Source organism: Anabrus simplex, chromosome 1, assembly GCF_040414725.1.
Source record: "Anabrus simplex isolate iqAnaSimp1 chromosome 1, ASM4041472v1, whole genome shotgun sequence".
NCBI lineage: Eukaryota > Metazoa > Arthropoda > Insecta > Orthoptera > Tettigoniidae > Anabrus > Anabrus simplex.
Genome location: NC_090265.1, coordinates 1,635,145,554 through 1,635,158,180, shown reverse-complemented (window position 1 = coordinate 1,635,158,180; position 12,627 = coordinate 1,635,145,554). Strand labels below are relative to the sequence as shown.

The 12,627-nt window shown below is 39.8% G+C and overlaps 1 protein-coding gene across 2 annotated transcripts in view; it reads right to left on the bottom strand.

Annotated features, from left to right (window-relative positions):
- Positions 1–12,002, bottom strand: part of phtf (putative homeodomain transcription factor) — a 203,857-nt gene extending 191,855 nt beyond the window's left edge. For both annotated transcript variants that reach the window (XM_067138331.2, XM_067138332.2), the window contains exons 1-2: positions 11,821–12,002; positions 11,388–11,527 (exon numbers count right to left, since the gene is read on the bottom strand). In XM_067138331.2, the coding sequence (XP_066994432.1) occupies positions 11,388–11,527; positions 11,821–11,846 (166 nt within the window). In that variant the 5' untranslated portion in view covers positions 11,847–12,002. The remainder of the gene's footprint in view (positions 1–11,387; positions 11,528–11,820) is intronic.
- Positions 12,003–12,627: the final 625 nt, after the last annotated feature.

Here is a 12,627-nt window from a genome sequence, read left to right as displayed (position 1 = left end):
CCTAACACTTTATTGATCTTACATGCCAGGGAGACAGACCTGCCAAGCTCATCATTTTTATGTCAGATGTTATAACACTAAAAATATTTCAACATAACAAAAGAATATTCTTATCACAAACGTCTATAGGATGTTACTATGTGAAATGGTGGAACTATCCAGGGTGTCCCAAAGAAACGTACTCACTTTTCAACTGCCAGTAACTCATGGATTTCTCAATGTTTTTTGTTTGTTCTAGTAACTGGAAATAATGGTGGATGCGCAACTAAACTTTGAGGAAAGAAAATCTGTGCTCAAGTGCAAATACTGTTTAGAATGGAGTTTCAACGACAGCCACCAACATTATGCAGCATTGCTTGCATCAGAGATAAGTTTGAACCAACCGGAACTGTTCAAAACATTCACAAACAACATTCTGGAAGAACATGGCCATCTACCAGTCCCACATGGGAAGAACAACAACTGCTGGAAACCCTGCACAGATATCAACAGAAATCTGTTCGGCAAGCAGCTTGTGAGGCAGGAATCTCAAAATCTAGCATTCATCAGATGTTGAAACGAGTCCATTAGAAAAGTTACATTCCAACATTCCAGACTCTTAATGAAGATGATCCTGACTGGAAAGCACAATTTTTTCAATGGTACTTGCATAAATGTGCAGAAAATGCAGCCTTTGTAAACTTAATTATCTGGAGTGATGAGGCCACATTTAAATGAAATGGTATAATAAATTGACACAACTGCACCTACTAGACTCCTCAGAATCTACATGTCACTGTGGAACAGAATCTACATGTCACTGTGGAATGCCATTTGAACTCACCAGGAGTTACAGTGTGATGTGGAATAATAACAAGGGCCCTCTTGGGATAATTTACTGGAGTCAAGTACTTAAAGCAAGTCGACTTACCTTCAAATTTCCACGTATAATTAAGCCAGGACAGTCAAGTTTTAACTTCACCTGCAAGTAAATTTGAGTTGCCAAGCAGTCAACTTTTGCATCCACTTTCCCATCAGATGACTGACTTGACTCCAGCATTTGCCACATCTGAACCCCAACTTGTAGGCAAATCAACTTGAAAACAGAGCATGTGCATTTTTCTCGAGATTTTTAATATATTTGTTGGTATATGATAATGAATGATCATAATAAAAAGTGGAATAAAATCAAAACCAAACCCAATGGCAAAACAGCCCCAAATGGCCTTGGCCTAACAAGCGACTGCTGCTCAGCCTGAATGCCTGCAGATTATGAGGTGTCATGTGGTCAGCACGACGAATCCTCACGTCCATTAATCTTGGCTCTCTGGACTGAGAATAATAAGCGGAACGCAAACCAAGTATTGCAGTTTATCACCATTATTTTATGAACAATACGAAAGATGTAAGATGCACCATGCAAAGCTCTTCTACTAATCCATCCTTTAACTCAAGTTTCCCTATTACCAAGCTCGGTAGCTGCAGTCGCTTAAGTGCAGATATGTTATTTGCTTTACGTCCCACTAACTACTTTTACGGTTTTGGGAAATGCTGAGGTGCTGGCATTAAGTCCCGCAGGAGTTCTTTTATGTGCCAGTAAATCTACTGACGCGAGGCTGTCGTATTTGAGCACCCTCAAATACCACCAGATTGAGCTAAGATCGAACCTGCCAAGTTGGGGCCAGAAGGCCAGCACCTCAACGGTCTGAGCCACTCATCCCACCTAAGTGTGGCCACTATCCTGTATTCAGGAGTTGGTAGTTTCAAGCCCCACTATCGGCAGCCTTGAATATGGTTTTCCGTGGTTTCCCATTTTCACACCAAGCAAATACTGCGACTGTACCTTAATTACGGCCACTTCCTTCTCACACCTAGCCCTTTCCTAACCCTTCGTTGCAATAAGACCTATCTGTGTCGGTACAACGTAAAACAACTTGTTTAAAAAATCCCTATTCTTCTTTTTAAGACAGTTTTTTAATTCACGCAATAATAATGCGCCAATTAGCTGTACACATGCTTGTATTTGTGCACTTGGCATCTCCACTTCAATAAACTGAATGCAAATTCACAGACGGTCTGATTAAAAGTATTGGCTTCAAGCTTAAAGATTTCAAGTACTTCCCTCCAATAAACTGTCCCCGTGTGAATTAGCCTTTAGGACCATTCCTTTTTGACAACACTGTCACTGGTACAGTTTATCTGGACATGCTACAGACAGTTGTTGGGCCACACACTGAAGAGAGGTTTGATGGTTTGATGATGAAGAAATATACTTCCAACAAGATGGAGCACCTCCTCACTACCATAATGAAGTACGGGACTATCTCGACACAACACTTCCGGAAAGATGGATTGGACGAAGAGGCAGTGTCGAATGATCCGCCCGCGTTCACCCTACTTGACGCCCAAGGACTTATGGGAGTACGTTAAAGATAAGGTTATGTCACAAAACCAGCAACAGTCTGTGCGTTGCAACAGGTGGTGATGATGATGTTTGTTGTTTAAAAAGGCCTAACAGCTAGGTCATTGGCCTCTAATGATACGAGGTGCAACGAAATGAAACTATAACTAAAACTTCAAAATATATCCACTCACTAGAATCTAAAACGAATAATGAAAAAATGATTATGAATCCAAAATAATCAGTGGATCTGATTCACAATGCCTTATTTTCTGGGATGATGCTAGTTGTCCAAAGGGGTCCAAAATTCAGGTCACCGCCCCTCATAATAGTATTAATTACTGGTAAAGCAGACCTATGTTCTCCTATAGTAGTACTAACCACATATAATGAAGAATAACGGTGTACCTCGCATGGTGGTACTAATCACAAATAATGTAGTCCCAGGGTATGTCACATACAACTCACAAGCAACACAGACCCACGAGGTTCCTCACATAAGGGTACTACCCACAAGTAATGTAGACCCATGGTGTTCCTCACACAGAGGTACTAATCATTGCGCCGGTTAGATCCATGGTGTTCCTCATATAGTGGCACTAATCACAGGCCACGTATACTCATGATGTTGCTTGCATAGTGGTACTCATCATAGGCTACGTATACTCATGGTGCTGTTCACATAGTGGTACTAATCATAGGCAATATAAACCCACGGTGTATCACACATTATTGCACCACCCAAAGGCAACACAGGCCCATGGTGTTCTTCATATAATGGCACTACTTCCACAGTAATCCTCCCCTGATGATACTAAACGCAGATCCAGCTGGAAGTAGTGGTACGAGTTCCTCAGGTAGTATTAATTATTGCTCTAAGAGGGAGCATAACCAGGCATAAGCAGTAGTACTAATCACAAGTTGACTCATGGTGTTCATCGTGTAATCACAGATTTTCTCATGGTTTGAAAAGTATCCCTTGGTCGCCCCCTTCATTCACCTCTTACAACAAGAAGAGGATACCATGGGAGTATTCTTCATCTGCGTCCCCTACCCACAGGGTGTAAAAAGAAGGATACGACACTTCGAAGAATCAAGTACCAGACAAAGAAAGACAAGAGACATGAAGGGCGTGAAAATGAAAGACTCCCTAGGCCTCGAATGCTCTAATACCATTGGGGTCCGGAAAGAACAAGAGTTGACCACGGGAGATCGGACAGAATAGATAAAAGTGAGGAGCCAAGCACAAGTAAGTGGAAGCAATGCCAGGGCTCAGCTAAGGGCCTGTGGTCGCCAACCCGCACTCCGAAGTTGAGATCCCCTGGGGCCCCTTTTTAGTAGCCTCTTATGAGTGGCAGGGAATACCATGGGTGTATTCTTTGACTGTGTCCCCTATCCACAAGGGGTCGTTGCAGTAGGAAATTGAGAGACAGTGTCTCCAAATTCCAAATGAATTGCTTCAAACAGCTTGTGATTCCATTCCTGCACATTATCAGCTGTCTGGATAATGATGGCAGCCAGTTTGAACATATGTGAAGAAGAACGGTACAGTAAATTTGTTTCCTTCAATTGAAATATTCCATATATCCTAAAGCAGTAAGTCGGCGGTCGGAGAAAGGTGTCTTCTTTGTAATGTCTCACCAAACGAGCGTCAGCAACTACTACAACGAACAGAAGTCGACAATAAACTGGCAAGTCTAGGACTAAGTCAACCGCCGCTGGGTCGTCATCATCTGCTCCGCAGGCACCCCTGCGCCGAACATGCATTACATTACCAGGTCACAGAAGGACCTCCTGAAAGCACAACGCACTGAAATGTCAGACCAGGATGTTCAACAGCAACAGGCACAGCCACCTAACATTGACAGGGACGCACTTCTACGCTCCATTCATCGCATCAAGGAGAACCAGGCCAAATTGCTTCAGCACCCCGAAGCGCCTTCGGTAGATGATGACCAGGATCACCAGAACCAGCACTGACAACGTTGACCAGGAAGTGGCCCCTCTCAACTGGCGGGGTATGGCGCCGGCGATGTACTCCAAGGCCCTGCCAATCCCTGAGACGACCAAGGTTCACTGCCTCGCAGAAGCCTTGAGACAGCTGGTTCCAGCCACACCCGTGGGCCGGGACCAACATGAGGCGCAAGGAGTCATCTGGGCCCCGACCTTCTGGCCACATATGGACCTCGGACAAAGGCAATATTTCTACACCTGGGCCAGCCTCCTGTATGTCGCCTTAACGCATGGAGGGAACTATGCTATTCAATTGGACTCCGCCACTGGCGGTGACATCCTTTCCCTGCCGGCCGGATTCCAGTTCCAACAGCCCACCCGGATGCCCGCAGTCAGCCGTGGCACGTCTCGTCGCGGCAGAGGCCGCGGTGCTCACAGAGTCTGAGCGGGAGCCTAGAGCGGTGCTATTTTCTTTACGTCGCACCGACACAGATAGGTCTTTTGGCGACAACGGGATAGGAAATGCCTAGGAATGGGAAGGAAGCAGCCGTGGCCTTAATTAAGGTACAGGCCCAGCATTTGCCTGGTGTAAAAATGGGAAACCACAGAAAACCATCTTCAAGGCTGTCAACAGTGGGGTTCGAACCCAATGTCTCCCGATTACTGGATACTGGCCGCTATTAAGCGACTGCAGCTATCGAGCTTGGTTCCAGCGGTGCCACCTAGAGCCTGCATCCCAGTGTCTGCCCTGGGCCACGAGACTCCAGCCAGTCATCTAAGTCTTTTGGATTAATTTTGCATGTTTCTTTGTCACCGGCTTTGCCGGCTTGCTTATATACTTGTCAAGATGGTGGAAGACCTCTCTCTCCAACCGCCGACTGACTGCTCACCAGGCTGCAGACCCTCTGGGCCTTACATAGGTAACCTGAGGGCATGTGTACCATATATATAGCAATGGCAAGAGCCGCAGCGGCCGAAGAGATCGGCGAGCAGACCTTCCCAAGGGGAGATCCATGAGAGTCCGTCCCATCCATGACAGGGCGCCTCCTGCAGACCTCCCAGTTGGGGAAGCCTCTCAAATGCTTTATTATAATATTCAAAATACATCATGCCATGGGCCAAAGATAAATACACAGAAGTCAAACAACATACATGAGGTTATACATAAACAAATCAATAGTGAGAGAGAACCCTGGACAAGAATATAAGCAAGCCGGCAAAGTTAGTGACAAACAAAGAAACACACAAAATTACTCCAAAAGACTCAGAATTTGTTAATAAAACTGAGTACATGAGTTACTGACAGTCGAAGAGCGAGTACATTTTTTTAGGACAGCCTGTACAATAAGTGAGCATTAAGTCCATTCATGGAATCTTAACCCCTTAAGTGGGTATGACGTCTTTAGACGTTTTCGCGATGGGCTTCTACAGTGGGTATGACGGCATTAGTTGATCGTAAAATTTATCGCGTATGTATCTTGACGGTGAAGGCATATGGAATCTATCGCATTAGTTGATATGTTTTCCACAAGATCACGCTGTGTATTGTTTTTTTGAGCTGTCACAGCTTCATGAAATGCATTTGTTTTGGCGCCTAGCACGAAGTTCCTGCGCAGCCATTTAAGTCGCGAAGCATGGCTTCCAAACGTAAAGTAGATCGGCTACCTCTCCGAAGGTGTATTGTGTGTTGGTCCCAAGGGAAGAGGAAGGAAACATCATACTGGTGTCCTGACTGTGAAAAGGCTTTGTGTGTAACACCTTGTTTCTGCCTATATCACACAGATAACAATCTACAAAACCTATAATCATCCTGAATCAGAATAATGTAAATAATGTTAGTAACACATTTGGATTCATAACGATGTAAATAATGTACATAATGTTAGTATCACATTATTGAAAAATAATAATTACTATCGTATTAGATTAAACTAATTGCGTACACATTTATGACGGAAATATTTAAATATCACAAAGTGGGGAAAAAGTACCCACGGCAGGTTACGCATGTGGAGAATTTAGTACCCAGTTAAGGGGTTAAGTATGGTCATGCATTACATTATTTGGGAGAGGGTGGAACGAGGCAGTGCACGCTCCTTTTACATTCCCCCACATAGTCACCAGAAGGAAGTCAGTGAGTTAAGAACACACTGTGAGTCGCATATACCATTTCATGCTTAACACAGATTGGCGTAACACAGACCAAAACTCTGATGTGATGCACCTGACTTCTCTTAGGCTAACGTTATTTTCAAATATTAGTAGGCCTATGGAGCTTTTTGTTTTCAGTATGAAACGCATTTCATTTTATCTAAGATGAAATTTTAAAAGAATTTAATTATACAAAGTTCACCTATTCAATACACTTCTGCCGTTTAATAAACGGTCTGTTTAAAAGATGACATAGTTGTTATAATACAACAACCTCGGACATGTTTCGACCTAGCCTAGAGTTCATCATCAACTAAAATAACATGAAGAAGAAAGAAATGACAAAAACAGTGATTATAAAAAATCTGAAATAAAATACAATCAACAAATACAATGGGAGTTTATGTTAAAATGTACATGGCTTTAATATTAAAAATATACTCAACAAATACAACGGAAAACTGTTAAAAATGTACATGGATTCAAACCTGGACTAATTAAGTTGTAATTGTGGGTCCAACCGTATTTAATACAATACTGGTTGGCTGGAAGAAATACTTAAAGAATTGTGAAGACAGATGTTCTAATTTGTCATGTTTCTGGAAATGGAGTGAAGTTTTTGAAAAATCTGTTATATTGCATAACGGAGAAAACAAGTATAGCCAGGATCTGAAAGTGGAAACAAAAAGTTGAGTATGAATACGAAAAATGAGGTAGAAGTAAAAGATAATATGAAGAGTCGCGAAATATTACTCACGTCCTCTTTCCTCCAGCCCTATGCTTGTATGGATCAGGTTGGGATGGTGTTGACCTCCACACTGACTGGCGACCGTTCCGATGATGCGTTGGGTGAGAGAAACAACGGGTGAGGGGAGGGAGAATGAGTAGAAGTGTGGGAGGATGGACAAGAAATGTGTGTTGTGACAGATTTATTGAACTTTGCTTTAGATCTTTCTCAATTATTGTGTCAACCTTGATGTTCGTTTTTCTTGGATTTCGTTAAGATTATAGACGGGATTTGATTTTTGATCGAGATTTATATAAATATTTTCTAAAATGTTCAATAATGTTCCCTGTTCGGTTATATGTAGGATAGGAAGATCTTTATTTATGGTGGAGAATGAGTTATTGTGATCTTTCATATGTTCACTCATAGCGGAAAATCTTTTGTATTTAACTGCATTAAGGTGTTCTTTGTAGGAGATATTAAAGTTTCCCCCAGTTTATCCGATATAGCTGGCACTGCACTGGTTACACGTCAACTTGCAATTGTTTGTTGGATTTGTTAAGTGTGTTTGTGTTATAAAAAGTTTAGTAGTGTTGTTAGTTCTAAAGGCAACAGTGAGGTGTTTGTTTTTTTTTTTTTTTTTTTTTTTTTTTTTTTTAGATTCGGTATAAGTTACTGCTGTTGAAAGTGAAGGCAACAGAATCAGTATTCTCGTTCTCTTGTTTTTTAAGTGTGGTAGTGGGTTTATTTTTTATCTTATTGAGAATTCTGTCAACGTAATTGCTGTTAAACACATTAAGGTGTGCTAAAGTGTGGATGGTGTTAATTTCTTTCTTATAAGCTTTCTTGGACATGGGAATGTTCAAGGCTCTATATATCATGCTATATAAAGAGACCTTTTTGTGGGAGCCAGGATGTATTGAATCTTGACTGTCATGTTGGCTGCCTGGGTGGGTTTTCTGAAGATTTCAAATTTTAAATGGTTGTCACTTCTCCTCATTTTAAGATCTAGGAAACTTAAAGATATATCTGTTTCAGATTCAACTGTGAATTTCATGTAGGGGTCTAACTATTTAGCTTATTAAGGCGCATTGTACTGTCAGTGATAAGTGATCAATAATGGTGAAAATGTCATCTACGTATCTTGACCAATGAAATATACCTGGTAAATTATTGAGTATCTTGGTTTTACCCAGATTGTCTATATAAATTTCTGCCAAAATTCCAGAAATAGGGGATCCCATATGGAGTCCTTTCTGCAGATAAATTGTGTTATTAAATGTAAAATTATTATTACTGAGAACAAACTTCAGAATCTATAAAAATTCTTCTATTTCAAGTTTACTTAAAAGGTTATGTTTGTTTAGGTTGTCTTTAACTAGGTTAATGGTTTCAGCTATGGGAATGTTGGTGTACATATTCGTAATATTGAATGAGTGCATAGTGTGATCTGGATTAAATTTGAGTTTATTTGTGATGTTACTGAATTCTAGGGAATTTTTGACAGAGGTTTTACTGGAAAATGTATAATATTTAGCCAATATTTTCCCATTTTGACATGTTCTCTACTTCAAGACCAACAGCCAAATGTGTAGTGTCAATGTATTATACTCCATCTCTCACTCTATTCCTTTTGTAAAGACTACTCACTAGACCAGCAATCTATGACACCAGTTTTTTCACTGCCACTTCAAAGATTTTGTGAATGGTCTTTAGTTGGGATTGATGAGGGGAGAGCCAATTTATTTGTAGATGATCTGAAAAGTATGCGACCTCACACTAGGATTACTTGATACAAGAACTGGAAACAATCCAAAGGAAAGCAGCAAAAATTTGTTCCGAGTGATTTCTGACAAAAAGAGTACTGTTATGAAAATGTTGCAAACTTCGGGCTGAAAAGACTTGGGAGTAAGGAGATGGGCTGCTCGACTAAGCAGCTGTCAGCTGTCAGTGGAGAAATGGTGCAGAACGACATATTATCTGCGCAATTTTTAGCGATAGATTTACACCCTAGTGCTGAATCGGTCAACTTCGGTTATCTTCGAGATTCGGGTTGGCAACCTTTGAAACACAAACTAAGAATCGCTCATCATCGCTGTGCGACATCTGGCGTACACTTTAAGTACTCGTACTGTTGTTGTTTACACAGCAAAGCCAAACTATAGAATACCTGCTAGGAACACGTTTCGCATTGGGAAATGTTATATAGTATTATATATTGTATGTGTGACACAGTTGTTGGCGTAAGATAATAAAGGTTTAGAAAATTCATATTGATCGATCATATTATCGATTCAATTCAGATTTAATTTTCATTCCGTTGGCAGTACTACCGGAACAGGCAGTGCTCCCTTCTTACTCCTCAACCAAGTACAAAAATCTATCACTAAAAAGTGTGCGTACTATAAGTAGACGAATAAGCTTGAGTGGAGCTTTTACAGGTAGGAAAGATGAAGATAATGCTGGAATTCAACTATCTTTTTCAGGTAGTTTATAAATTTTTTAATTTAAAATTAACTTTGACAGACTGAAGAACCTAGCAGTTATAAATCAAGTCAAAAGTGAATTTATAAATCAAGTCAAAAGTGAAAAGAGATAGCTTCAGATATCACAAAAAAGAAAAAGGAGTTCAAGAGATTCAAGGGGACACAAACTGGGGCAAATATTAATTTATAGGAAGAGGAATTAGGAAATGGAATAATGTATCAAAGGAAATGTTTGATAAATTTCCAAGATTTTTGAAATCATTTAAGAAAACAACTGATGGAGAAACTGCCACCTGGGTGACAGCCCTAAACGCAGATCAATGATGCCTGATTAATGAATATATATGAAGATTATCCATGTCCTTATGGGTTTTCTTTCTATTTCTCCCTCTTTACACACGGGCCAGTCATTGTATTTATCATATTACGCATTCCTTCAATGTTGCCTTCTATAGCCTATATGGCTTGTTTGTTCCTTTCCATTACTTATTTTGACCCAACGGGCTCCTTTTGTGTTTGTGTTCCTAGTCTTTTACCACCTGTATTCATCTCTGTAATTTTGTATCTTCCCTTTTCCTGTACTTACCCAAATATTTTTCATCCTACAACTTTCCACATCTGTCAAGAAGGCACCTCATTGCCTGTTGATGTCTACCCTCCTAAAGAAGCTGGGAAGCAGAAAGGAGCTCATCAGGGGCTGAGAAGAAATGCAAATAGAAGAATTGGGATTGATGAGGAAAAAGCCAATCTATTTGAAGACAGCAGTATATGAAGACGTGCAGATAGTCCTTGTCCCTTCACATTTCCTTTTTATTTCTCCCTCTTTCACCACTGACCTGTCATGGTGTTCATTCTGTATGCCTTTTGATGTTCTACATATGACATGAATGCTGTTTTTACATCTATCCTTTATATAGTCCCATCTTCCTCCACCTGTCTTCAACATATATATATATATATATATATATATATATATATATTTATTACCAAATTTGATAATGTACAAGGATGATTTATATGAACATTATAGTGAATCATAAATATGAACCTTTACAGACTAAGAAATTTAATAATCAGGTTATGTAGCCTATATGCTATGTAGTTGTTACATTGAAATTATCTTTTACAGTTCCATTCTTTAAAGTAGCCAACTGGTACTTCTAGAAATACATTTAACTTTGTAAGCTCAGGTCTGTCAAAACTCATTACAGAACAAGAATATCCTAATTCTGTGGCAGAATTAATAATACAACTATATGGTGTAGAAACAGTTAACAGACTCATACAAGTGCAGAAAAAAGTATAGTATGGTACGCAAACCTTTTTTCTTGATCCCTGAGCTCCATAGTGCTGAATGGGAACTTGGGATCAAGAAAAGGTTCACGTACTATATGCAAGCAAGCTGCAACTACATAATTGTCAATAATACTAAAGAAATGCACACATTATGCATTATGTTTGTTTAGCATAGTCACACAATGATTTTGATCTCTCTTCACCCGATCGAGACTTGTATACATACTAACAAGAAAAAAAAAAAAAACTAATACAAGAGATCAGAAATAAAATCCTTCTACCTTCAACAACCGCCTTTCAGCAAACATTACGAAGACGACAACAATAATTGTCAATTAAAGAGTACTTTTTAAATACAATCTATCAACTCAAAAAATGTATTTATGTTACTCACCTCTCACCAAATCAACGTCAATGAGCTCTGTTTTAAGTTTGGCAGTTTTCTTGGGAACATGAGTGAGCCCATGAAGAATTCGCTGCTCAATAGTCCTCTCCCATTGCTGCTTGTCATATGTTCCTATCTTCTTTTGATACCTGCCACATTCAATTAATGAGGAATAGTTAACAGTAATTCATTCCAAGTGTACACAAACAAATCAAACAGCCTATGAATTTAATTTATTAAAATGCACAGAATTTACGATATTTCAAGAGAAAAAGATTAGAATATTACCCAAAAAACCTCACAAACTAGAAAGCCAAAATGAGGTGCATTTCAAATTTGTCAAAAGAAACAAGTAAAAATTAGTGTCATTTTAAAATCAATAAATCATCATGACATAGGCTTATGAATTTCAAATCTGAAATGTCCCAAAAGTTTTCCTTACCAAGACACGATTTCTTGCAAACCCATCTTCAAGACAAACGTCAAGATGAATTCTTGTGTTGCCTGTAAAGAAAAAGAAATGTATGAAATAGCTACGATTTTGATGTTTCTTCTTTAAGCTGAGGCCAGACGTCTGTGTCTTAGGCAATGCAAACATTGAATAGTCTTGAATGTTGGCCAAACATCCCCAACAAAGCGTATACGGCTACTGAATTAGCACCGCCAGTGTCTATTTCAAGATCATGTTAGAGAACAATAAAGTCAAGGTCTGGGTCAAGCGTCCGACTACATTTACCAAGAGCAGGTTCTGTTTTGACAAGCGAGTGACAGCTGGCGAATGGTACAATCAATCAATTGAAAAAAAATTCTCATCAAGAAAGCTACAAATTTAGAAAGAGGAATACGGCCTTCAACCGATAACAGTGTGTTCACAGAATGTTCTGAGAAACAAAAGATGAATATCCAAATTTATTTCATTCGGGGACCCTTCCACAATTCGTATAGCTTAATTTCAACAAAACATTGTGAAACATCATATCGCACAGTTGTGTTGGTTTTCGCCGCTGTCAACTTTACGTCATGTTTACAAATCTACTCACAGCTGTTCGACTCGATTCGACTGCTATTCTCGGTGCCTTCCTTCTTCCGGTATTGTGCAAGGTTTTGTTTTGGCTAATGTTAAACAACCGTATCCGTAAACCAAGGCATCAAACCGGCATGGAATAAACAACCTAGTACACAGGCACGATTATGGGACAAGAAGCTAATTCTGACCCACAAATAAATTCCATCTTGTAGCAAAGACGTA